General features: G+C 45.5%; 3 protein-coding genes across 28 annotated transcripts in view; 1 reads left to right on the forward strand and 2 right to left on the reverse strand.

Annotated features, from left to right (window-relative positions):
• The window catches only part of ERC1 (ELKS/RAB6-interacting/CAST family member 1), a 274077-nt gene extending 267780 nt beyond the window's left edge, over positions 1-6297 (reverse strand). For 11 of the 12 annotated variants that reach the window (XM_015865524.2, XM_015865513.2, XM_015865503.2 and 8 more), the window contains exon 1: positions 6042-6141. The gene's annotated coding sequence lies outside the window, so the exon portion shown is untranslated. Of the gene's footprint in view, positions 1-6041; positions 6142-6210 lie in introns of those variants that run through there. The other variant, XM_015865493.2, reaches the window with a different exon arrangement.
• A 31-nt stretch (positions 6298-6328) lies between these two features.
• On the forward strand, positions 6329-18243 carry RAD52 (RAD52 homolog, DNA repair protein). 2 transcript variants are annotated; one of them, XM_015865624.2, is made up of 12 exons: positions 6329-6467; positions 7192-7280; positions 8278-8379; positions 8875-8968; positions 9356-9423; positions 9681-9799; positions 9904-9979; positions 12220-12416; positions 13102-13238; positions 13842-13922; positions 14415-14660; positions 15190-18243. In XM_015865624.2, exons 1-12 carry the CDS (start codon positions 6350-6352, stop codon positions 15246-15248), a joined length of 1386 nt encoding a protein of 461 aa, XP_015721110.1. In that variant the 5' UTR covers positions 6329-6349; the 3' UTR covers positions 15249-18243. The 2 variants fall into 2 exon arrangements, with proteins under 2 accessions (XP_015721110.1, XP_015721107.1); XM_015865621.2 differs by having other exon boundaries at positions 6332-6467; positions 15187-18243.
• The window catches only part of WNK1 (WNK lysine deficient protein kinase 1), a 96459-nt gene continuing 87199 nt past the window's right edge, over positions 17559-26818 (reverse strand). For 7 of the 14 annotated variants that reach the window (XM_015865429.2, XM_015865392.2, XM_032445317.1 and 4 more), the window contains 4 exons: positions 26612-26704; positions 24287-24328; positions 20755-20942; positions 19429-20480 (listed from right to left, as the gene is read on the reverse strand). In XM_015865429.2, the coding sequence (XP_015720915.1) occupies positions 20166-20480; positions 20755-20942; positions 24287-24328; positions 26612-26704 (638 nt within the window). In that variant the 3' untranslated portion in view covers positions 19429-20165. Of the gene's footprint in view, positions 18210-19428; positions 20481-20754; positions 20943-24286; positions 24329-26611; positions 26705-26818 lie in introns of those variants that run through there. The other 7 variants (XM_015865437.2, XM_015865473.2, XM_015865453.2 and 4 more) reach the window with 6 other exon arrangements.

Below are 26818 nucleotides of genomic sequence, written 5' to 3' on the forward strand. Positions count from 1 at the left end.
CATGAAGTTCAACAAGGCCAAGTGCAAGGTCCTGCACCTGGGTCAAGGCAATCCCAAGCACAGATGCAGGTTGCACAGAGAATGGCTTAAAAACAGCTCTGAGGAGGATCTGGGAGTATTATTTGATAAAAGATTCAACAGGAGCCGGCAGTGTGCACTTGCAGCCCAGGCCAATTGTATCCTGGCTTGCATCAAGAGAAGTGTGACCAGCAGGTCAAGGGAGGTGATTCTGCCCTTCTGCTCCCCATTCATGAGACCCTATCTGGACTACTGTGTCCAGTTCTGGGGCCCCCCACACAGGCAGGACATGGAGCTGTTGGAACATGTCCAGAGGAGGGCCATAAAGGTCATCACAGGGCTGAAGCACCTCTCCTATGAGGGCAGGCTGAAGAGAGCTGGGGCTTTTCAGCCTGGAGAAGGCTTCAAGGGGACTTGATAGCAGCCTTACAGTACCTGAAGGGGGCCTAAAGGAAAGCTGGGGAAGGAACTTTTATAAGGGCAAGTAGCGACAGGACAAGGGGAAATGGCTTTAAACTGGAAGAGGGTAGATTTAGACCAGATATCAAGAAGAAATTATTTACAGTGAGAGTGGTGAAACACCGGTACTGGTTGCCCAGAGAGGCTGTGGATGCCCACTCACTGGAAACATTCATGGTCAGGCTGGATGGGGCTTTGAGCAACCTGGCCTAGAAGGAGATGTCCCTGCCTATAGCAGGAGGATTGGAACTGGATGATCTTAAAGGTCCCTTCCAACTCAAACCATTCTGTGAGTCTAGTTTCAGATAGGAAGTTTTTTCTATGTCAACCACATGCAAAACAGCACAGAAGTATAAACTACTCAACAAAGTCTGCAGTGTTTCAGCGGAGTAACTTCAATAACCAAGAAGCTGTGCTCCAGTCTAGAAGAAAAACACTTTTTTTCCGAAGAGAAAAGCTATTTCAGACTAATCTCAGTGGTTTAAACACCAAAATGCTAAAAATGCTGCTGTGGCATCCATTGAGAACTCAAAACAATTAGACATTGCCGAGACACTACGTAAATTCTATTCAACTGAGAGCTTGTGTTCACAAGGATTCTCACGAGAATTAACCCAAATCAAAACACTTAACTCATCTGCTAGAAACTCACCTCAATAAATCACTGCCAACACTCATTCACTTCAACAGCTTTCAGTAAGTTTTAACTCAAAACAAAAGATTACACGTTTTATTCCATTTCGTTAAAGCACTTTCCCCTCTGAAAGCATTAAGTTTAAACGATGCTAAGAACACAATAAGGCTGCATGCAGAAGTATCACCTAGTAAGTGCTTAAGGACACGCAAGAAGCACACAGTCACGAAGCCAGTTTCAGTATTTTCACCGACACAGAAGCCTGTCACAGTTGAAGGGAAAAAGTCACGCGGCAAGATAAATCATTTTTACTGCTCCTTCGGGATTGTTTTCCAGCTGTATTCATCACTGGCCTTTTCATTTTAGTGCCGTTAGGAATCCGGCAGCAGACACAGATATTAAGACAATTCACTCTAGGAAAACCATCTTTCATCCTGGAAATAGCAAAGTGAAACAAGTGACAGAAATGTCGCTTCTTGTCTTCAATCAGCAAGATGAAAGTTCTAACTTCTTTCCAGTAATGCAAGCAGAATTACATGGAAGACTTCTTTCATATAGCAGCATAAGCAGAAAAGCTACAGTTCTTCAATGTTCCGAGCCACACACTAACATTTTGCTAGGAGTCTCAGAAGTGCAGCTTCTTATCTTCCCAAAGTCCAAAATAACACTATTTATTTTCTTCCTCCGCTACGATTCTAAATTTACTCACAGCTAAACCATCTCTTTACCTTACGGGACAGTTGAAACCACAGGGAACAGTGTCAAACTGTGACCTGAACGCACTGACCATTCTGGCTTTGCAAATTGGTTTTAAAAACCTTCAGTCTTCTCTGTCAATACAAGAAGCCTTCCCTGTGATTATGAGGAAGAATTATAAGCTGTAGGTGTTTAAAGAATTAATAATAGAAAAAGCCATCTTAAAGCACAGTGATGCCTCCTGTGTCAACCAGCAGCCATACGCTTAGTCCAGAAGAATAAACTGCCCAGTAGCACCGATCCATATCTGCATTAGAAGAGCTTTGAACATCAGCTCTACAGCAGCAACAAAATCAGTCTTTACAAGAGCAATCTTCACCTGATACTGCAGCGTAACAGAAACATTGAGCTTCATTTACAAGGGTATTCGTTTTTCATAATTCATATCCTAATAGTTAATCAAGACTGACTGGATTATGCAGAGGGACCTGGACTTTCTTGTACAAATGCCAGGGTTGAAATGACTTTTTTATAAAGAATGTGGAGTATCTGTCATCTTGTTTGACTTGCAGGCCTGGAAGGTATTAGTTTTATCTATCTGCTACATTTGACTTTTAGCTTTGGGAGGTTAAAAAGCTCGCCAGTTTTCAAGGCAAATTAGTGACTGCTACACAGAAAAAGGGCAGAAGAAAGTTTATCTTGGAAATTGTTTTCAAGCCACTCAATGCTGAATACACAGCAATGAACCCATGGAATTCAGACTTGTTTATCCATATAAAATAATCTTTATCCTCATGGCCTGAACGGCAAGAAAGCAAAAGCAATTAATGAAACTAAGACAGAAAGAAGACCAAAAAAGTAACTGTTCATGTTATGTTTGACTCTCATCCCTAGATAGTGGATGTCAAAGCACCAACATCTGTTTATGTCCATGCCTGTTTATAGTTATTTGTTAAGTTTACCAACTTGAACACCTGTCAAGCTGACTGAAGGTAACACTGCCCTTGTTCTGTCCCAATAGACATAAGATGGATGCTTTATCCCCCACCTCTCTGTAGACAGAGAAGTCTTCCTGAAAGAAAAAAACCTCAAAAGTCACTGAGAATGTGGATGTGACATTTTGGAAGCTGTGTCATATTAAAAGCAGGCATCCCTGAACTCTGACCCTGACATTCTAAGGAATAATCTCAACAGCCATTTATTAAAGAAGGGTTTTATTTCTAAACAGAAATTGACGCTCCTGTTCCAAGCTTTCCAAATTTGGAAAGTGAGCATTAGTGGTATGCATGCACTTTAAACCACCACACAACACAGAAGCATTCTCATTATCTGTCCTTTATAGATTTCGTTCTGTTTCCCATTCTTCTCCTGCATTCTTAGAAGATGTAACAGATTAAACATGAACCAGAACTACTCACCAGCTTCCTAGGATACTTATGCCTCTCTCAAGCATAAAATTCCTTGCACGAGATCTATTTGCTCCCCAGGCAAGATAGGAGTAGAATGACAAAACACGCTCTGCTCCATAGCAGCTTGTTTGCAAAAGAGGTTTCAACTGACATCAGGTTTTGTTTCTTATAATTCCACTAATTACTGGATATAATAAAGGCACGAAGGGGTATACATTCACCACCACAGTTTCATTCCTTTATATCACTGACTTTGTTACAAGGTGGCAGGCACACGGAAACATCATGAATCATCCTTAATTGCACCCTCAAATCATCAACCATTTGGGTTTACCAGAGGTAGGCGAGACCCAAGGGTCCCTTCCACATACATACACATGGGCTTGGTGGGCACATCAGGGTTTGCATTGGGCAATGAATGGGAGCTGACTCCTCTAAATGGAAAGCAAACACGAGACCGAACCAACAACATTTGGCATGTGGTGTTTTTTTCCTTTATAAAAAAAGACGCAAACAAAAGCAGCAGAAGTCACAACATGCACCTAAATTTGGTAGTGACAGAACAGCTCCCATTAAAATAACTATTGCTCTTTAAATTACACAGAAGGTTGAAGACCTGCAGACATCAGTTGGCTGTCAATGAATGGCTGAAGACTTTGTAGCCTGACTTTTAGAGTACAGTACATAAATACTGTGTGCTTAGTATAGGGCTGTTTCTCCCTTTCCCCCAGGCAGCATGTGACCAACAACCCACTTCCCAGTAGCACAATCAGGAAGATACACAACCCTAAGAGTGATAAAGGTGCTTCAGAAGCCCAGAAGTACATAGAAACACTAATGAAGCTGCTCAGGCAGACAGCCTCAGCTCACCACAGGTAACATCGCTGCCTGATGCGGTGTGCTCCTTCACTAAAGTAGCAAACATCCCCTTTCTTGAACCAGGTGCTCCTCACCTGAGTGCTCTGACAGTAGGGTAAGAGCCCAACCTTGTAGACCAGGTAAGTACAGTAGGGTAGAGCCAGACCTTGTAGACCTATTAGCAGTTTCCAAAGGGCTTTGCCAACGTAGCAAACAACACAAGAGATGCATTTTGGAGAACACATTCAAAATAGTTTGATAACGGGGAAGGGTGAGGGGACAAAAAGTGTTATCACCCAGATAACACAAAGCCAAACAGGAAAAACGGCTAAGAGCCTTAAGAGTGATTTCATTACAGCTACACTGGTTTGCTGGGCAATGTGGAAAAGTTCAAACTATACCAAATATTATGACAAACTCATGTTTTAGCCAGCAGATCCAGACCTGTTTCTAGCTGCAGCTCCCTCCCCTTACAGCTTGATGGACTCAGACAATTCTGTATTTCTGGGTGATGGAGTGAAATCAGAAACCTGACTATTCAGGGAACTGCTGTTCTGTGCTGAAGTACTGAAGTTCAGTTTCCAGAACTGAAATATAGTCAGGACAGCAATCTCACTTACTTAATAATTAGTGGTTTAATCCCAAAACCTCATTATCGATAAAAAATGATTATTGCTTTACCAACTCCTCTCACAACAGCACAAGACAAGGTGACAATTTTTCTCTTCTAATCTTGTTTGAAGGGTGCTGACTCATATGCGACCCTGAACTGGGGCACAAATCTCAGCTTTATCAGCCTTGAACACAAGATACCAAAACCTTCACAGTGATCTGTCAGGTTGTGGGCTGCAGGAGCTCAGGAGAAGATATATGTTCCTGCTGTCGATGCAGTACCCTCTGGGAGAAAAGGAGGGCAGGCAGATGGTGGAGGTTACTGTTCAGACATCCAAACTGGGTTGGCCATCTTAATACAATCAGAACCCTGCAGCCAAACTGGACAACTTTTTCCTGTTACAACCTGTTGGTTTGGAGGCAATGTATTATTCAGCGACAATCACCCCACCTACCTTCACATGCCCCCCCTGCCCTGGAACAAGCTTCAATAAGATGTAAAACACTGTTCTCCTCACCCATTCTATTTCTAGGAATCTGCCTTTATTCTCTCATCTTTTATGCTTCTGCTTCTCCCTTAGCTCCGCAGACATTTCTTTCTGCTTTCCCGTCTCTTAAACCTCCCCATTTCCATCAGGGTTTTACCCAGAACATTTCACACCCCATCAGCACGAACCACAACACGGGCTTCCAAGTCGCACGTAAAACCCCAAGCAAAAGGCATCGTGAGCCTTCATTGCTGAGGTTTAAGGTTCACGTCAGGAACGAGACAGATGTGGAAAGCCAGCAGCTCCCGACACGCGCTTCAGGATGGCTGCAGATGCAGAAACAAAGCATGATGTCAACTGACACTCGGCGCTGTAGTAGGTTCCGTGGGATGAACGCGGCATGCCCAGAGGTGGGGCGGAAATCACAGCTCGCCTTGCTCGGGGCAGAAAGGCGGCCGGCACCATTACCTTGCTGATGGCACCGAGACAATGAAGGCGGACGCTTGGCGAGGGCACGCTGACCAAGTAGGGGCGGATCACGATCGCAAGGAAGAGAAGCGGAGCCCCACGGCCGCCCCACAACCACCCCCCTCCCTGAGCACCACCCGGCGGGACGCGCCCCACTCCCCTCCGACCGGACAGCGGGGGCAGCCGGGCCCGGGGGTGCTGCTGCCGCCGCCCAACACAGCACAGCACAGCACGGCACGGCACAGCCCAACCCAGCACGGCACAGCACAGCACAGCCCCGGGCGGTGACAGCGCGCTCGAGGCCCACGGAGCGGCGAGGCCCCGCACCCCTCATCCGCCCCCCCAGCCTTCCCCCCGGCCCTGCCGCCCCGCAGCCCCCCGGGAGCGAACCGGACCCACCTGAGCGGCTCCCGCCGGCCACCAGGCCCCACCGCAGCCCCTGCCCAGCCCGGCGGCCGCCCGCAGCTACCGGCTCCCGCAGGCCCCGCCCCGCTCCTGGCTCCCCCCAGCGGCCGCCGAGCGGCGCCGTCCCCTCCCGCGGCCCCCATTGCCCAGCGGGGCCCCTCACCTGCCCGTCAGCGCCGCGACCAGCTCGCTCGCCTCCTCCTCCTCTCCCTCCCCCCCGCGTCCCCTCACGGCCGCGCGGCGCCCCGCCTCCCCCAGCCGGCCTGCCCTGCCCTGCCCTCCCCTCCGTCTCCGCCCGCGGGATGTTTGTCCCTCTCTCTCGCCGTAGCCTCGCCCGCTTCCACCGCCCCATTGCGTGCGCGGGAGCTGCGAACGGCGGAGGAGGAGGAGGAGGAGGGTGTGCGGCCTGGATGCATCCAGGTATGGCGTCCAAAGCCCCTGTCGGTGGGGCCGTACGAGTTCATTCCTTTGAGCGTTTAAAGGTAGATTTAGAGTAGGGCATTTGTATTGCTAATGTGTCAGCACTGCCCTGTGGCTCTTCTGCAAACAGCTGATTATCTATCCCAGCGTTAACGTTTGAGGCGAGTTAAGTGAGGAACCAGCCTTCATGGCATCATCCGGCTCGTTCTCACCAGCTGTTAGAATAAATAGTGACTCAGGATGTAAAGCAGCACAGCCGAGTCACCATCGGGTACGTGTTGGGTGCTGACTTAGAAAAGGGTGCCATCTACTGAGTTATTGGCACAGCATTCATGGGTGTCTACAAGGAATAAAAACACATCATTTTTACCCGTTCAGTACTTAGAATAACGACTTACAACATGTTAATTGCTGTCTCTGTTCTTATACAAGAGCAGAACAGCACATCTGCCTTTGGGATGAAGCTGATTGTCATTTCTGCCCGTTTCTGTCTATTGCACAGTATAATGTTTTTAAGAAGAATTTGAGCTGCTGTAAAACAGCATCAGAAAACAAATCTCCAGCTGGTCCACAGACATACGCACAGAAGTATGAATGGTATCACTGTATTGTCCAATATATTGCAGTATATTGTTATACTTAGTGTGCAGTGGACTATCGTGATGTGTTTTCTTATGGATAGTTGACTCTTATTTTCAATAATGGTATTTTCTTTGGTCTTTAGGGATGCCTGCAAGGCAAGGGAAGGACAGTGAAAGCCATGTCAGCAGCAGCAGTACCAGCAGCAGCAGTTCAGTTGCTTGTTTCGGACAGGTCAGTTCCCTTTGCCTGAGAAATAGAAGTTCCATTTTTGCATTACTGGAAATCTCCTTCACATATCTGCTCATTGTAAAGATGGATACAGTTAGGTTAGAGTCATAGAGCGGTGATGTAATACTGGAGTTATCTGAAGGACCTTCCCTGCAGTAGGGGAATATGCTGTACACTCCTCAGTAATGATCTAATTAGATTCATCACCCTGGCTGTTGTCCTGATGGAATGTGGTGATAAACTTTGGTTTAATTTGAGTTTTTAAAGACTTTTCTTGTGAAATATTACGTATTAGTTTTGAGAGATCGGATATAAATGTGAATGTGTATTCCTGGCAAGTTTGACTAGGATTATGATTGCATTAAGATTTCACTAGGATACTACCAGACCTGCCTCATTTAACTTCTTTTATGTAAATGATGGTTATGAGAAATGGAAAACATTTTCTAGAGCTTAATGATGAATAGAATCATAATTGGTTGGAAAAGACCTCTAGGTCTGGTCCAGCCATCCACCAGTCACCAATGTCTCCCGCTAAACTGTGTCCCTAAGTACTACATCTACCCTTTCCTTAAACACTTCTTGGTTCACACACTGCTGGCTCATGTTCAGCTGAATGTCAACCAACACCCCCACATCCTTTTCCTCCATGCAGCTTTCCATCCGCTCTGCCCCAACCTGTAGCATTGTGTGGGGTTGTTGTGACCAAAGTGCAGGTCTCAACACTTGGTTTTGTTGAACTTCACCCCATTAGCCTCAGCCCACTGATCCAACATGTTCAGATCTCTCTTTAGGGCTTTCCTAACCTCAGGCAGATTGATATTTCTCCCTAACTTGGTGTTGTCTGCATATTTAGTGAGGGTACATTCAGTTCTCTCATCCAAATCATCATTAAAGATATCAAGGACAGGGAAAATGGGTTTATGAAGTAATATTAGGAGAGGAGGGATAGCTAATATGGAAAGAATGAGAAATTTTGTTTTACTTTGTTTCCATCCAGTATCAATATACAGCAAATGAATATCAAGCCATCCAACATGCTCTTCGTCAGAAACTGGGCCCAGAATATATCAGCAGTCGGCAAGCTGGAGGAGGACAAAAGGTACGAATAGATACATAGATGAATAGATACATAGATGAATAGATACATAGATGAATAGATACATAGATGCATAGATGTTTTAACTTGCATTTTTTTCCCCTCAAGAGAATTATTAAAATAATAATAATCCTTATTTTTTAAAATTATGTTCTTATGGAAAAGCCACTTAACTTTTCAGTGGTTCTTCCTACTTGTGGAAGGAACATTGAGATGTTTTTCTTCTTCTAGAACTGGAGTATATGAATCATGATGTGACATTAGCTCAGTTTTACTTCTTTATTGCCTGCTAGCTCTGCTCCCCTTAATTCTGGCATATTCATTCAGTTACCCCCATCACAGTTGTCAGCAGATGGTGAACCTAAATCTGCATCATCATTCAATTATCTTGAATTTAGCCAGGTTTCCTCAGGGCAAGATAATCTATGTAATCTTTCTTTAAAGTAAAGAGTGTGTGTGTGTATGTGTATATATATACGTGTATGTTTCTCTTCTCAGGTCTGCTACATTGAAGGTCACAAGGTAATCAGTCTGGCCAATGAGATGTTTGGCTTCAATGGCTGGGCTCATTCAGTCACTCAACAGAATGTTGGTAAGTCTCTGATTGGCATAAAATAAGTCTGTCCATATTTTACACTATGATGACTTGAAGGAAAAGTTTCTCAAAAAGGTTCCGGACTGAGAGTCATGGATTAAGCCTTGTGCAATGTTTCCCAAATCAGAGGCTTCTGATAGATAATAGGAAATAAGTTGCTTTTATAGCCAGTTGAGGTTCTTTTCCATTGTTGTTTCTATAAACTGATAGTTTAAATCTTTACTTCCAGCTGAAAAAGAATTGTTACTCTTTAAACATATCTAAGATATGTATCTGAATGAGGAGTAATGTTTACAACTCTAATTTCTTTCATACGTAAGAAACTGATCTGGGTGGATCAGAAGTCTTTTGTGTTATTTAGGATGCTCCATTTTATCCCCTCAGACTTTGTTGATCTCAACAACGGCAGGTTCTATGTGGGGGTCTGTGCATTTGTGAAAGTCCAGCTTAAGGTAAGTGGATTTTTTGTTTCCTCTGTCTGTAGCTGAGCAATTGCATAAAGCTGGGAATGAAAGTAATTAGGCCAAACTGTAGTTCTCAGGAGTAATGCACTACACCAGAGAACATAGTGGAGTCTAAAACATTGACCTTGCTACAAAGCATCCAGCTAAGGGCAAGTTAACAGGCTTAGGAAAGCACAGCATCTAGCAAGGAATGCTTTATGTGCAGAATCTCCTTTATACTTAATGCTTTCAAAATCTTACTGCAGGATGGCTCTTACCATGAAGATGTGGGCTATGGAGTCAGTGAAGGCTTGAAGTCCAAGGCCTTGTCCTTAGAAAAGGCAAGAAAGGAGGCAGTGACAGATGGACTGAAGAGGGCACTCAAGTAAGTGAAGATCAGTGTTTGTGTGAAGATCAGTACTCGTACACTCTCAGAAGTGAATTGGGAGCTGTTATTTTCAGTCACAATGAGCTCTCCTTGTTTCTTAGGTGCTTTGGAAATGCTCTTGGGAACTGCATCCTAGACAAAGACTACCTACAAGCAGTTAATAAGCTTCCACGTCAGGTACAGTACGTGGTGTTTCAGAGCAGGTACTGCTAGATGTTGATTGTTCCTGGTCCTTCATGTTAAAAGGAATGTAAATAATGATACAAATTTATCTTAGCCCCAAATATTTCCTGCTATCAGACCTGCAGCATTTGCCTGCTGGTTTGATTGCATGAGCTGTCAGTTACTGAGTTCTATGCCAGCACTTTACTACAACTACTCTAATGTTTTAACTGTTTTCAGTAGGCAAGATTACTATGGTGAGACAGCTGAAGAAACAGTATTCTACTCAAGATGCTGTGTGACATTTAGTGTCATGCCAAGTCTTTCTGTTCAGTGCCAGTGATGTGTACAGTTACATCTGTGCTCATAAGAGGTTAAATGCTACCCCAGGAAGATTAGCTGTTTAAACTAGCTTTTTCTAGGTGCTGTTTTCTATACATTCTGTGAAACCAGGAGCATTTCATTTAATCCTGAGGACTCTCAAGCTGGAAGCCAAGGTCGGGCATACTGGGCAGCAGGAGGAAAATTCTCTAGATTTTAGGGAGCTCTGGCAGAAAACAAGGTGTTTTTCTGTAAGAAACTTCTTCCAATAAAGTTTAACATGCATAGCCCAGCATGTTCTGGAAACAGTACCAGATGGATCACATCCCAAAGCTGGCTGTTGTACTTAAAACATAAGAATAAGCAAAATCCATACAGGAACAAAATCAGTGCGTGCATTGATAGTTGCTTTGTCCTTTTACTAAAATCAGCATTCAAACTCTACAAAGCCCCAGTCACATCACCAGCTGTACTATTCTCAGCCTGGTCATTCTAATAAGGTTTGCATTGTGCCTCTTATTTCACCCTTTGGATGTCTGTTCATTGCTCTTTTTAGAATAGATATGATACTGAGTAGGTATTCTATAGCAATGTTTTTGTACTGAGGTCTAAAGAAAAGTTAAGTTCAAAAGATGATCTCAGCTTTCAGTTAAGCCACTCCTTCCCAAAAGAACACTGCAATATAAGAGATGCATCTGTATTACAAAGGAGGAATCTAAGCTTTTAGATCAAACCCAAAAAAGTTATGGCTGTTGCCAGTCCCCCCAAGAAAGGCAAAAGAGGTAAATGGCATTTTGTTCGCTTGCTACATTAGGAGCATCCAGGAGGACCTGCAGACATCCTCTGCTTGGCTTCAAAATGTGTTGGTACCTGAAATTTACAGCTGTATGACGAGAGCAGGATGTGTTAGACTTGGCTGCTGGAGGGAATACATCTAGCAAAATCTACACTTTATTTGTTTTAAACACTTGATAGTCCACTGTGTAGCAAATAGTGGCTCTTGAGTATAGGAAGAGTTAGTTTGTACAGCTGATGTGTACTTGAACACTTTCCCTACCATCACTGTGGTTCTTTCCATTACTGAACAGAAATAGGCTGTGTTACTCCTTGCCTTGCTTCTCAGGCTCCTTTAGGCTTAGCTTTAGGTTCCACCGTGCAAGGGAGAGTTGCAGTTACTTTTCCCTCTGAAGTCCTAGGTTCAAACAGTGAACCTTCAGAGTTAACAAGCACTGTGAAGAAATGTCTCTTTCAGGGTTCTCTGGTCCAGAAAAAGACAAGAAATTGTGCTGCACGTCCCACTGGTAACAACAGCACTGTAAGCCTGTTCTTTCAGAGCTATCACAAAGTAGGCTTTGATGTAACACAGCAGTCTTTGTAGTATTAAAGGTGCCCAGGCTGTTGGTCATAATCTTGTTAGCTCCTGATGAGTGCCAGCTGGGGGCAGTAGGCTGCTAGGCAGTAACCTACCTCACACACTGAGGAAAAAAGGGAGCCTTTTGCTGCTGCTGATCCATGTTGTTCCACAGGAAAGTTGCCTTTGTCGTACTGGGATTTACTCAGCTCTGCTAGTCAGCTTGGAGCTATACCATGGCGCTGGGTAGCTAACTAGCTTGGAAGGAGGGACTGTTCTGAAGGGACATCTCACCAAGTCAAGATGACAGAGATCTCTGCCTTGCCAGGGTCATCTACTAGAGGCGCTGCCATATATAAAATCACAGAGCACAGTATGGAGAGACACAGGATATCTTCCCTAAAGAACACAACTACTGAACTGACACAAAGTGATGAACTAGATAAACTAAAATGCATTTTAGTTTCTAAACTTCTCTGCTTAGAGTGAACAAACAAGATTTTCTAACAGAACCGTATAGGAAAGACCTCTGCATATTTCATGAAGGGAATTTCTGAATGTGTTTTCTTTTTTCCTTTACCAGATACCCCCTGGGTTAGATTTGGTGAAAACAAAAAGACAGGACTATGAGCCTGAAATAGAGAAAGCAAGGTATGACGGCTGTTTGGAAAGGCAGAACCCAGGATGGAGACAACAGTATGAAATGGCACCAACTTGCAAGCCTGGTCACACAGAGGCTTCTGGAGTGACAGAAGATCAGAAGCAGCCAAGCAGTTCTGAGTATGTTCATAGAATCACTTAGGTTGGAAAAGACCTCAAAGATTATCAAGACCAACCACAACCTAACCATACTACCCTAACTAACAACCCTCTGCTGAATGATGTCCCTGAGCACCACATCCAAACAGTTTTTAAACACATCCAGGGATGGTGACTCAACCACCTCCCTGGGGAGCCTATTCCAGTGCTTAACTACCCTTTCTGCAAAGAAGTTTTTCCTGATATCCAACCTAAACTTACGTTGGTGCAACTTGAGGCCATTTCTCCTTGTCCTGTCACCAGTGAGAAGAGACCAGCCCTGCTCTTGCTGTAAGCACCTTTCAGATACTGGAAGAGAGCAGTAAGGTCTCCCCTCAGCCTCCCCAGACTAAACAGCCCCAGCTCCCCCAGCCTCTTCTCATAGGACATATTCTCCAAGCCCTTCAAAAGCTTTGTTGCCCTTCTTTGAACCTGCTCCAGCACCTCCATGCCCTTTCTGTGCTGAGGTGCCCAAAACTGAGCACAGTACTTGAGGAAGTTAGAAGTTACCGTCCCCTTCGAAGCATGTGAACAGTCCAAATTGAAAGATGCCATACAGTATTGGTTTAGAGGACTTTTCTTGCAGTTATTATATATTAGTATGAATGTTTCGTCAAAAAATAGAGTTACTGAACTCCTGTTTTGTCTTTACCCGGGGTTGGGGCAGAAATACCGATTCCCCAGCTGTTGAATTTGATGCCACGTACCAGCGGAAACTGCGACAAAAGCAGCTGCAGCAACAGTTCCGGGAACAGATGGAGAAGAGACGTCAGGCTGCAGAAGTTACTCCCAGCAGCAAACAGGGTAAGATGGGCCATTAGAAGCTGACAGTTTTAATGGTAGCTGCTGGCAGACAAGTGTTACTCTCAGTATGGGAGCCTGATCAGTTTCTTTTGTTTTATACTGTGCTATTAAACTCCTTTGAGACGGAAGAAAGGAAGATCCTCACACTCCTGTCCCTACATTCTTAAAGCGGCTCTAAAACCACATCACTAAAACTGCAGCTTTCCAACCATGCCAAAGCTTTGTGCAGTGCAGCCACTGTCACCTGTACCATTACTGTGCTGCATCAGAGCTGAGGCTGCAGTGCTTCACTGAAGTGGCTGCAGGCAAGCAGACGTTGCATGAGCTGCTGGTAGGTTACTTTTCACTTGTGGGAAGTCTGGACAGATATGTGGTAAGCAGGAACATGGGGATGGGGTAAAAGCATTGATAGTATTGCAGTTGCTCTCACTAGTCATCAGCAGCATCCATACTATTGTATATACTGCTTCCAAAATCTAAGCAGCTGTGGGAAAAGGGGGTACCTGGGAGCAATCACTTCAGACTCATGGTCTGTCTGCTAAGCAGGAACAGAAGAGTTCTGTATTTCAGACTTTAATCTCTTCTTGTGTTACCTCTGTACAGCAACAGCCAATCCTCCCGTAAAACACAGCACTCCGGCAGCAGCACAACAGGAGCTGGCAATCGAAGAAGAGTTCTTTGCAGGTCAGCCAAGAGTAAAGAACAGCAGCATATTGAATCGTTGGTATTTAGATTAATTCTTCAACGTGTAATGGTAGAAGTTGTGAAGAGGTTGGAGTACAAGTGGGAGTCTGACCTTAGCAGTACTAACCTTGCTTGAATGGCAGGAAAACAATGTTAGAACATGCAATAGATGAGATGTCCATCAGTATGTGAAGTGTTACCCTATGCTGTTCAGTAGAGCACCGGTAGACATATTTGGCAATTTCTTCTTTTCTGGTGACACTTCACAAAAACAGAACATGGGTGGGGAGGGAAAGTGCCTTTTCTTAACACAGCTCCAGCTATTTGGGTCACACAGCGCAGCGCATGGACCTTGCTGAAGTTCATTTTCTGCTTTTGCACTGACATAAAAGATACCTTACAGTTTAACTCCTATAGTGGCCACCACTGTAGGAAAAGTGTGGGCTGGTCCTGGAGTTCCTCTTGGTTCCATCATCTTTTCATCTGTTCTAGATGATCTTGAACTTTGGGACATTTCCTTGGAGACAACCGACCTTAACAAGTTGATGTGTCACAAAGCAGCAGGCCCAGCAGCGGCACAGCAGCCCCCTGAGACGCCCCGCGGATGTCACCAGATGACAACTCGTAACAGGACGCCTCAGAGAACGCATCATCACAAACCTTCTGCCAGGTTTGCACAGTTGCAGCCATCTGCTGCTCTCGCGAGCAACAGCTACGGTGCCAACCAACACACACCAGGTATGCGCTGTGATAAATGACTGAGTTCTTTCTCAACAGCGGCTCTTGGCTTGGAAAGCTTTGCTGTCAGATTAGTAATCTGGAGTGGGGAGAAACATCCCTTTTTTTGTGTGGAGTGCTGTGATAGCGGGACAGGACAACTCTTTCCATCCAACTGTCTTCTCAGGGAAGAGCTAAAAAATAAATCAATGAGTACTTTTAGAAGCAAATCACAGAATGGCCCAGGTTGGAAGGGACCTCAAGGATCATGAATCTCCATCCCACCCTGCTGCAGGCAGGGCTGCCAACCTCCACATTTAATACTAGACCAGGCTGCCCAGGGCCCCATCCAACCTGGCCTTGAACACCTCCAGGGATGGGGCATCCACAAGCTCTCTGGGCAGCTGTTCCAGCACTTCAACACTCTCACAGTAAAGAACTTCCCTCCTTCAACTTAAAACTGTTTCCTCTTGTCTTGCTGTTATCCACTCTTCCAAAGAAAAGCTTTAAGGAACTTCCCTTTCTCACTCTCTGTCTCCCTGTGCAGCAGAGCGCAGCCCTCACAGGAGAAGTCAAAGCTGGAAGAAACGGAGGCTGGAACCTACATAGGACACACAGCGGCATCATTACCTACATGCTGGATTACATCATAAGACTGCAGTTGGCTGCTCAAAGTACGTGAGGAAGCTGCATCTATTAATAGATTGTCCTGAAGCAACACAGAATAGCCAGAGAGGCACAGCCAGCAAGAACTGTGTGTGCTTTGGGGTTATTATAATGTCCAGACTTTTTTTTTTCTATAAACACACAATCATTTGTGCCCCTGCACAACCCGTGGCTGTTTTGCTAAGAATTTGCCTGAAAATTATAGCATAAGTAAACCTTCCAACGAGATGCCACAGCTGCTTTCCTGCTCAGCGTCGCATTTTGGCATGCAGAAAAGTTTTCCCCAATAAAAAGAGGACAGGGTGGGCTCCAGGCCCAGGAAAGCAACCAACTGCTGTGTCCCATTCCCTCAGGCTGTTTGCAGCTGTGGCAGCCTCTGCCTCTCACATGCAGCCCAGCTGCCTGCCCAGAGGCTGCACAAGGAGGGGCAGAGCATCGCCCTGACACAGCTCTGCCTCAGCTCACCCCTCAAGCCCACACAGCACCAGGGCGGGAACACAAAGGGACTGCTACCGAGGAGTACATACAGCATCTAAGCACTTGTTTGGACCCTTTATGAAATGAATGAGAGCCCCTTTTTTTACCTGTAGTGTTTTAAATAAGCTTTTACTCCTTTTTAACACAAGAATAAACACTAAATTTGGACAGGCAAACCACTTGTTATTTCTACCTTCTTCCTATTCACTTCCACAAGCTCAGAGCAAAGCAACAGCTATTCCTCGTAGTAATAAACTCAAAGGAAGACCTTCCAAGCCGCGTTTAGGCAGTACCAGCTTGAAAGGCCCTGCTCTGGTGAGGCAACAGTTCTGCTGGGCAGCTGTTGGATCTCTCCCTCTCCTGGTGAAGGGGCTCAGCTTTGCAGCCCCTGCTGCCTCAGGCAGGTGCTGGGCACCACCAGCAGAGCGGTGGCAGCGCCCTCTGTGCCTGAAGCAGCTTGAGCCATGCAGGGCTCGAGAGGGGAAGTTGGTTCTGTGTTACGCAGCAGCAGCAGCAGGATGGTGCAGCATGGCTGGAAGGGGGAGCTGAAATCAGGAAAACTGACATCAATTTTGACTAATCCAACTATGTCAGACTTGAAAAAGGACCTTACTTCTGTGCTTTGCCATTACTGGTCTATTTTCCAGATGAGTTTCATAAAGCAATCTAAATGTTACATAGGAGTTTCTATGAAGCATTTATTCCTGTCCCTCCTACTTTACCTTCGCCACTTATCAGTCCTTTCTTCTTAAGCAGCCGCTATTATCCACTCACCTCTCAAACAGGACAAACAAGGACAGATGTCACTAACCAAAAGACAGGACAGGTGAAATGAACTGTCATAGATCCTACCTAGGAAACAGTTTCAGACCTCAGCAATATTGGTTTCTCTCCAAGTCAGCGCTGAGTGAGCTCACAGCAGCTCAGGAAAGAAATACCAACCACACGTCTGAGTCACGCGCCCAGTGGTGAAATAAGACACCTGTAAAGAAGGGAATGTGCAGAAGGGAATGTGCAGACGCACCATTGCTGTGTTCAGCAAAGCCCCTCCCAGCTCTTAGTACAGGAAAACCTGAAGGTCTCCAACAACTCCACCAGCTTTCTTGACAGTGTAACGGTGCAAAGAGGGAGACGCCTCCTGCAGGGGGGGCACTGCCAGATGCCTCTTGGATGGCTCCTTTTTAAAATGAAGCAGTAATGTTCACATACAGAGCTTTTCCTTTAAGGACTGGAGCAGCGTGACTCATAACAGAAGCCGTTCTTAAAATGGAAAGAAATGCAGCAGTTAAGTAGTGTTTAGAAATACCAAATGATTCCTGCAAGCCGATGGCTGCTTGAGAACGGCTCTGTGTAGTTCCCCTCTTACACTGCGCTGGTAGAGTTGCAAGTTTGGGGGGTGGAATTGAGGCTGGATCCGGACTAAATAAAGGCAGCGCCCAGCACCGTTGCTCCCTTCTGAACCAGAGAAGAGAAGGACTGACCCAGCAGCAAACCAGTAACCCTTATCAATAGCGCAGCCGTTATATCACTGCGGGAGCAGCCAGGAGAGGCCAAGAGAAAAAAACAACCCAGCGCCCAGCAAAGCACGTTTGGTTTCTTTCCTGCAATGTCCTGCAGAGGTGACAAACTGCAGCATGAAGCGCAACCATAGAAGGGAGAGCAGCCAGGGTGACGCTGCCAAACACACGACTGACTTGTGGCCAGGGAAAGCCCGAAAGTTGCAACTTTTTTTTATTATTATTATTGGGTTTTTTTAATTTTATTTATTTTTTATTTTTTTATTTTTTTTTTACAGTGTACATTGTTAAATAACGTAAAGAAAACGCTTGTAATTCAGAAACAGATTTTATGTGGAAAAAAAGATACTCAAAGTGTAATATTAAACAAAATAATTTAACAGTTCAGTAGCATTAGTTTATTCCTCTAGACTTCAGTTATTTATCCACAGGAAGGGGGAGGAGGGGGAGGAGGGAGATCAATGGTAAATAAAACCAGCTCTTGCATAACATTAAGTGAAAACAACTTCAAACGTATTAGATCAAAATTAAATAACCACGTGCTGCGCTCAGCTTCATCAGTTCCCCTGTCGCAAGCATCCCCCTCTTGTGTGTCAGCACCATCTGGGGCCGGCAACCGCTTCCTTTACCCCCAGGTGCACCTCTCACCTCCCACCTGGCCTATCTGGGAAACCTCTGCACCATCCAGGACAAAGAGCAGAGCAGTGGGCCTTCTCCCCCCATTCCCCCCCTGCTTCTGCCCCTTCCCACCACGGACTTCTCCCACAGCTCCACTCCGCACTGAGGTCACAAAGAACGAGCCCTCAAACCTAAGGATCTCGGAGCTCAGGCTCCCTGCTGCTGGCTTTTGCCCTCTTCTGGCATCTCACTCTCTCTCTCCACTCGGTACATTCCCTTGCTGCCAAAAATGCTGGAGAAAAGAAAAAAAAAGAACAAACAAAAAAGTAAGAGGAAAGGAATGGATCCCGCACATCTCTTTGCAAACAAAATGAAGGTGAGGACACTCGCAGACAGAAAAGCTCCCTGTTAAAGCTCCACAGGGGAACAGCACGCTCAGGGAATAAACAACCTGGGCAAGAGACAATCTCCTGCGTGCTCCAACCTCCGGACAGCAGTGAGCCGCCCCAGCGCCGGGAAGCAGCACCGACCCCTCACAGCTCTTTGCAGCACTCTGTAAATACTGGCTGGTATTATTTTAACGTTGTGGAGGAAACCAGTATTCTTAAATAGGAAAAGGGAGGATGAACACAGCAAAGGTACAGTACGGCTAACTCAGAGGTGACGGCTACAGGCCCAGTACCAGCTGCAAATCTGATAAGAGTGAACTAAAGCGTAAATAAATCCTCCATATAAGACTGAGGAAAATTCTTGATGCCGGCTGTTTCAAGTGCATCCATTGCCGGCAATGGACATTGTGCCAGGACAAGACTATTCCTGGCGGCAATGGCTAAAAAAAAACAACCAAACACAACCAACCAAAAAACCACAACAAAACAAAGAAAGAAAAGCGATCCCAGCAAACGAGCCCACGCCAATGAGCAATGGCACCTCTCCCTCAAGTCACTTCCTGACCAAACACCTTCACCACTTCTCAGGTGGGGACACACTGCACCTCAAGTTGGACCCTTCCCACAGACACACCTTCTCCCCATCCTCTCCATTCCTGATCCAGACCTCCTGCCTCTACATAACAGCGGTTCGTCTCATTCCGGCTTCACACACAGCCCTCCGTCCTGCCCCACCTGGCCCTCATCACACTAGCAACATCGGATCATGCCCTCAGCCAAGTTTCCCATCACTCGGAGCTCAGTTCCAACCCGCTGCACCTGCTCTGCCTGGTATCAGTATCACTGTGCCGGTGGTAAAGCCCCCCTCCACAGGTACTACCAATGCGGCCTTCTCTGAACTTGCCCCTCCATCCACCTGGGGTCTGCTGGGAAGACAACGCTAACTGCAGAAGCAATAGAAGTCCAAGGCACTAAAATATCCAGCAAGCATACTGGGAGAACAGACAAGTATTCAAGTACATTAATTTATACAATTTTACATTCACATTTATTTATCTAATACAATGAAAATACAAAGGAAAAAGTTAAAGTGTCTCCAATAAGTATAAGGATATAGCTAGCTTTTTTTTCCCATTTTTTTTTTTTTTAACTTTTTAACTTTTTTAACCCTCTATATTCCACTCATTTTTAAACTACTGTTGTCCAACAACATTTATATATCACAGTGTTTCCACATCAAAACTGATGGTAAGTACATGTCCGCAGGGAACTTTTAAAAAATCTTTAAACAATTTAAATTGCTCTAATGCTGCAGTCAAAGCTGTTAATATCTTACTTAAAGCAGTAATGACCTATCAAGCACGGGCTGCACTGCAAGTCCATTCGGGCGCCCCATCGTTTTGGAGCCAAATAACGATTGAGTGGGGAGAGGGAGAGGAGGGGGATTTGGACAGCTGGTCTCGGATCTTCAGGGAGAGAAGTGCGCTAAAGCCTCATGCTAGGATTCAACTCTCCCATCTTGACATACGCGGATTCAGCCTCAAACCAGAGAAATTTTACAGCAAGACTGCGTTAACTGCCCCGTGACTGATCTTCACGGCTCTCGCTTCACACACAAGCGGGAGCCCTCGAGTCAAAAGAACTGTCCCAAACTAAGGATGCCGATCATCCTCCTCCCCCTTGAAAGCATGTGGGGAAGCCCCCTTTACAGAAAGTTAACAGCAACAGGTGGAAAAGAGAAATTAATTCCCAGTCTGGCAAGCAAACCAGTTCATTGCAGCACTAGGAGTTGACAAAGGGCCCCATCTCCCTCCCCACGTCCTGTCCCGAGGTCTAGCCAGCACGCTCTCCGGGCAGGGCTAAGTGGTCCGCAGGTTGGAGCCTGGAGGGTTGCTGATGGACTTCTGCAAACCCGTGATGTTGAAGCTTTGCAAAGACGTGGCACCTACGGGCTGGAACTGGCCAAGCGGTTGCTGTGCCGGACCGCTCGTCCCACTCCATGGAGCGGCAAAAGACGCCACTGGGTAACTGTACTGCTGTGGAGGGCACATGGCCTTCGTGAAGGGACCTAAAGAGGTAGCTGATGCTGCAGAGATGGGCGTAGCACCCAGGGAAGATGTCATAGAGATACAGAGCTGACCTGGTGCTGAGAATTTTCTTGCCATTCCAGGGCCCTGAAAGAAAATCCAACCTCCAGGTTAAATGACCGTTCTTACAAGCCAACGGCTATCCCCTTGGCCCGCAGGCCGTTCCAAATGACTGTCTGCAAGAATACACCACGGCCGCACTCTTCAGCTATCCCTCTTCTCCTCCAGATCAGCAATATAATACTGCACACACAAGGTTTACCCAACATTTCTGTAGAGCAATTGGCCAGGATACCTGGATTGAGATAGGCAATGAGACCCGACAGCTTCTTACCGTAAACATTCATGGGTTAAATCTTACCTCATAGTTGCTATGCCCTTTGCCAACTTTCTTGCCAGACAGGTTCATGGCATCTCGGGCCCAGTTATCTACCAGCTTGTGCAGGTCATCTGTGAAAGTCCCTTTTCGGCTGGAGGCAATAGCAGTAGGCTGAGACTGGGGTGCTTGGCTGTTCACTGTAGCCCCAACTGCGTTAGTGCTACTGGTCCCTAAAAACACAAGAAATGGGAATCAAAACTGGGGTCGAGATCAGCTTCCTTCACTGAGTTTAATAATTGTGGCAATGGTACAACGATAGAGAGCCAATTAAAATGCCATGCAGTTTAAGTCTAGGTTTCAATTCCAAGACAAGCTGAAGTAGGAACTACGAGGACTCCTACAGGCATTTTCTCAGATTATTAATATTTCACGGATGTTTCCTTCAAGAAGTCCTGCAAGTAGTCATCTTGACAGGGGAACAGCAGCAGCCTACAGGTCTTTGTAGAAGAAAAAGGAGATTAGATTTCAGCACCAAATGACAGTAGTCGTGTCATTCTTTCATCCTACACCATTTAATTAGTAGCAAACACTACCAGCACAAGTCAATTCTGCCTCAGAGGGCAATGCTGGAGGCTGAATATGGAGTACTACAAACAGCACAGCCAGCTGCTCTGTAGAAAATTATCTCCACTTCTTAAAATGAAGGGGAAAAATTCACTCAGATTACACAAAAAGCCACAATGAGAAACAGCAACTGTTGTTTCCAACAGCTGCCATACTTGAGGATAACCAGACGGGATAGTCTTCATCCACTAAAGAACGGAGATCAGCAGGGGAAGCATGCACTGTGTTAAATTTTGCTTTTCCCCTCTGAAAGCACTTTTTTTTTTGCCATGATGTTCAGATTTCCTAGCCAGAAGAATCAGCATTTCAGATGCAAATAACTAATACAGCTTAAAGAAGGCAGAAATGAGACCAGTTCCTTGGATGCGCTCTGACATGATTTTCTGTTCACTGGGTCGCCCACAAGAACAAAAACCCTTCACATGAATACTGGGGATCTGGTTCTTCTAGAAAGTTTGCCGAACAGCACCCTGCAGAAAACATCCAGAATGTTTGTGTACAATAGCCTCGCTCACTGCCTCACCCTTGTAAGCAACAAGCTTCACTCAAGATGAAGCTCTTCACAAGACAGATATCCTAGCAGTAGCCAAAGTTGTCCATTATCAGGTAAGCTTTCTAATTTCCAGCAGTGTTTTCATCCCAGATGTGGAAGATACTTCTGGGATGTATTCATTCATTTCTAGATATGGGACCCAGTAGGGCCATGGGGAAGGCAGAACGAAACTGCAATTCTCAGATCCCTTTAACTGAAAACAAGTTCCTCATCAGTATAGAGCTAAGCCCTGCATTCACTGCAAGCACCTTCACCTAACTGGTTTTCAAATATCTTCAAATATTTTACTTGCTTGCTCTGAAGGCTGCAATTGGGAAGCCCAGAAAACCTGAGCGTACGGCAGAATTTCTGCAGAAAACTGATTAAAAGTTGACCATCAAAATTCCTAGCGAAGACGGTCATTTCCAATGACAGTCACTGGCTCCTGCCTGACAGCTGATTTCTCAGAAGGAGTGGTGCTACAGTGGCACAGGCTGCTCAGGGAGGTGGTAGGGTCACTGTCCCTGGAGGTGCTCAGTAACCGTGTGGATGTGGCACTGAGGGATGTGGTCAGTGGGCATGGTGGTGTTGGGCTGGTTGGACTGGAAGATCTTAGCGGTCTTCTCCAACCTTAATGATACTGCAATTCTAACTCCTCTGTGCTACCCTCCCTGGCTAGCAGCCACACTCCTTGCAACTACGGCATCAAAGAACAAACCAACTGGCTCCAAACCCCTGCAGGAATGCTTTACATTAAGGAGTGAATTAGGAAGGTGACATACTTACTACACGGGACAAATAAGCAAAGTGTTACCGCCTCTAGTAGTGCTGAAGAGGGAAGGACACACCTCCCTCCCACCAGTTCCAGCTCAAGCATGGAGATGGCTCCCAGTGAGGATGCTCACCAGAGGGGCAGCAGCTGTTACAGGCAGGCAGAGGCATGCAACAGCACACAGGGAAGGAGAGAATAGGGTTCCCTGACCAGGGAGTGCAGTTGCAGCTCAGATGAACGCTAACAGAAACATACCGTAAGGTGGCAAGGAAAAATCTACAATAAAATAATGAAAACTTTAAGCATGCACCACATCTTACTTAATAACAACAGTGACTGAGAAAAAGAAGGTGAAATTAAAGACAAAACAGGCAAAAACAACAAAATGAAACTCAAGACGAGGTGTTGAAACCAGTAACAACCACATTCCACCATGAGGGCTCATGCAGGGATTGACACACTTCCTCTCATACTCTTCATGATGGCCAATATCTGGTTCTCATGTCTCATATTTCTATGTTAATCACTAAGCGCACAGCTGGCAACCTGTGATCTTGGCTCTACGCTGAAGAGCCTCTTCAGGCCATGCAATGGAGAGAGTTAATCATGAAATACTACAGTGCATTCATCCAAAGATGTGAAAAAACTGTTTAGGAAAGCTGAAGTGTTCTGAAGAGGACTGGCTCATGGTTTAGTCCAGGGTTTAAGCTGAACAGGAAAAGTGGGGGGCAAAGAGACTTGTCTGCAAGGTGATTTTATTGTGGAACTCCTATCTCAGGTCACAGATGACCTGAGGGCAGACCAGCCTAGGTTAGAAGAGGTGAGCTGTAAAATTACTGGAGCTTCCATAGCGTCATTGTAAAAACTGACTTCTTAGGAACTTCACATTTTAACCCTGGTGTAGCTGTCACCTACTGGAGCTGCCATCCAGAAGAGTGTGAGAAGGAAGTGTTTCAATTCGTGGCTTTTAATGGAAACAAACCCCCGCATTCCTGCTTGGTCACAGCAGCCGTCCCCATTCCTTCTCTGACATGAAGGACCTGAAGTGAAACAGGCTTCTCCTTTCTCCAGCCTGCCACCCACAATGCCTTCATTTCACACCCAGCCTTTTTAACCTTTTCTTATTAATTTTAAATTTTTAAATCTCACCATGAGCCAACAGTCAAAAGGCACCTTTACAAAGTCTTCAAGGACGTGACCATATGGTGGCTTTCCTACACATCTCTTACAAAAGGACATGGATTGAGATCAGATGGCTTACTCTTGCAATGCTGAAGGAGACTCTGCCATTGGAGCTGTCACTGAGGTGGCAGAACCCGTCAGATACATAAAGAAACCAGCTGCTCAAAGGTACAGCGTTAGCGCATCACAGTGAGCAGCTGTCCTCGATGCTCAATTCACTGTCATTAGCAGTGAGCAAGGAGTCGTCGCTCAGGGAAAGTGAGGCTCTGCCTCCACTTTTCTGCAAAGGTAATAGCCACGCTATGCAGATATGCTAACAACAGAGTATACATTAGAGGGCATAACGGAGACAGACAGATGCTGTGCTGGAGACAGAGTCAGGGAGGCAAGGCTTCAGTGACCAGAAAAAGCCAATGAATAGCTTTACAGTCAGGAGCTGGAGATAACAGAAATAAGATAATTACTACAGAGCTGGTTGCAAGGACAGACTTTTTTCACCATCTTCCCTGAAGCACAAAGAGAGAGTCATTTGTTAAAGATAAAGAGAAACAGTGAGAAATGTTTAGTATCAGCAAACAGTATGAAAAGCTTGGTGAGAAACAGAGGGCATGGCACAGGAGGGCTCTTGAAAGTTCTGGTATGTTCTATGAAAAAGCCTGAGATTGCTCTGACAGTTTCATGAGCTGAATTTTCAGAAAAAGAAACGGTTTGGCCTTCTGCGTTTATTTTTTAGTATTCCAGATTGCCCAAACTGTAGTGAAGAATGGCAGGAAACATTACTGTTTCAATTGGCTGTTACTACACAAGCAAAGCAAACACATCTTGCATTTTTGTCAGGGCTTTGGAAAGCGCTTTACAGCTATCAAGTTTGACTGTCACAAAGTGAGAAGAATTTGATAAGCCAAGTGCTCTCATGGTTTGTCACCTTGTTCTCTCAGGCCTTCCCATATCCGTGGGACAGACCTTCCCCGCCAGGCTGTACCACTCTATTTCTCCCACTGCACAGTTACAAGCATCAACTACTGCACTGTTTTCTCAACGCTGCTGATTTGAACCCAGCATCTTTCCCAGTTGTCACTCTCCATAACAGTCTGCAATAGCACTTGAAGGACAAGACTCCAGGAAGCAAACAGCCTGTAATGAGCTGAGTGCCAGGCCAAGCTGTGCCATGCCTTTACGAGTATGACCTGCTTTTGCAGGACAGCTGCAACACACATTTCAATAAGAATCCATTTTTCTTAGCACCAGCCCCACAGGCAAAGGATATACATGCCAATGTACTCATAGAGCCAGATGGCATACAGTTTGCAGCAAGCCAGAGCCTTAGAAATACATGACACTCTCACACTCAGTTCACTGTCAATTCCAGAAGTGAAGTAGTTGTTCATTATACTCTCTAACCCAAAAAAGGATGGGATAGGGCAGACAAGAGAGGATTTTAAAGAGTTTGCTTTGGTAAGCATATAAGTATTTCCAAGAAAGGAGCTGTTAAAAGTCTTTGAACTGCAGATGTTTGCTACTGCAGTATCCGCACAGTAATATATCTAAAATCCAATGAGATATCATTGCAAAATTCAGCAGCCACAAATATGCTTCTCCTCTCTGTCTCTGCTGCCTTGGAGGATTGTGCTGGTTGCATTGCAGCTGTCTCTGCAGAAAGCCCGGTCTCATTCCTACACACAATTCTCTGGCTGCCAACTGCAGCAAGACAGATGCTACAGATGCATGGTACATTAGGCAGTGCAGCAACTGAAGGTCTCTTTTCAGCACTCGGAACTCTCATATCAAGTCATTCTGGAGTCTGGGAAACAAATGTCAGAGCATTCAAAGGGTCCAGCCTGCAGCAGCAGCATGGGAGATGTCGCAGCGCTCTCCAAAAAAAAAAAGCATTGCAGCAGCAGCCTCAGCTCAAGCACATCGTTAGTTCAGACAATCACATCAGAAGTTTGAGGCTCTCTTTTGAATCTGGTGTAACATAAGCACCAGCGAAAGGATGTTGAGAAAGGCTGCAAGGTAACTTGCAAGGGTTGACAGAATGTCTGAAGATGGCCATTTCCCCACCTGTACTGCTATGTGCATCATATTTAGTCTGTCTATGATTCACATTAAGAGCTTCTAAATCTGTGGCCCAGTTGAGCTGACCTGAAAATATTCTATAACTATTTTTAAGTTTTGATTTTTTAATCTCCATCTGCTAACAAACACAAGAAGTCGATGTTAACTGCCTACAGGTGGCATCAATGCTCTGCACTGTGATCAGCACTGGTGCTGACAGCATGCATAAATACCCAACCTGAACAGCAAGCACACTGCTGGAAGGAAGCTACACAACCCCTCTGCCTTCAGTTACAACAGTGCCCCAAACAAAGGAGTAATTTGGGAAACAAATCTTCCTCACTGTTTCCCTAGGAAAGAATAGTCATCCTGCTAGTCTCATGGCAGCTAATATATACTGAAGTGTAATTAATAAGCAGGCCAAAAGAAAAGGCCCGGTATATCACATCTGGCAAGCCAACCTCAATTTCTGCCGTTTCACTGACCTGCCCAGAGAAGTTTTCACCAAAAGCTTAGAGAAATCAGTGTTAAAACAGTTTAAAAACAGAGTACCTAACACGAGAACCCAAACTTCTAAAGGTATGCTAAGAGCAACTCAGCCTAGCCATGGAATGGGAGGGAATACGAGATGGCAGATGAGGATGGGCTGCATGAAACAGATCCAAGCAGCAGAAGAAAACAAAAAGACAAAACAAAACAAAAAAAGACAAGGAAGGAGTAAAGGTGTTACACACAAAGAGCCAAGCAGGGCGTACTCAGAAATCGGGTCCTCCTGCCACCAGGCTTGAACGTCACTCTCTCAGATGCACAGTTAAACTTCGCACAGCCTGTGAGAAAACAAAAACGGGTAGAACAGAGAAAGGAGAGGAGAAGAGACAGAACACCACTACAAGATGTTAGCAACTTGAGGTTGGAAGGGTGAAATGCATTAACATGGCACA

The sequence above is a fragment of the Coturnix japonica genome, chromosome 1 (assembly GCF_001577835.2).
Source record: "Coturnix japonica isolate 7356 chromosome 1, Coturnix japonica 2.1, whole genome shotgun sequence".
Taxonomy (NCBI): domain Eukaryota; kingdom Metazoa; phylum Chordata; class Aves; order Galliformes; family Phasianidae; genus Coturnix; species Coturnix japonica.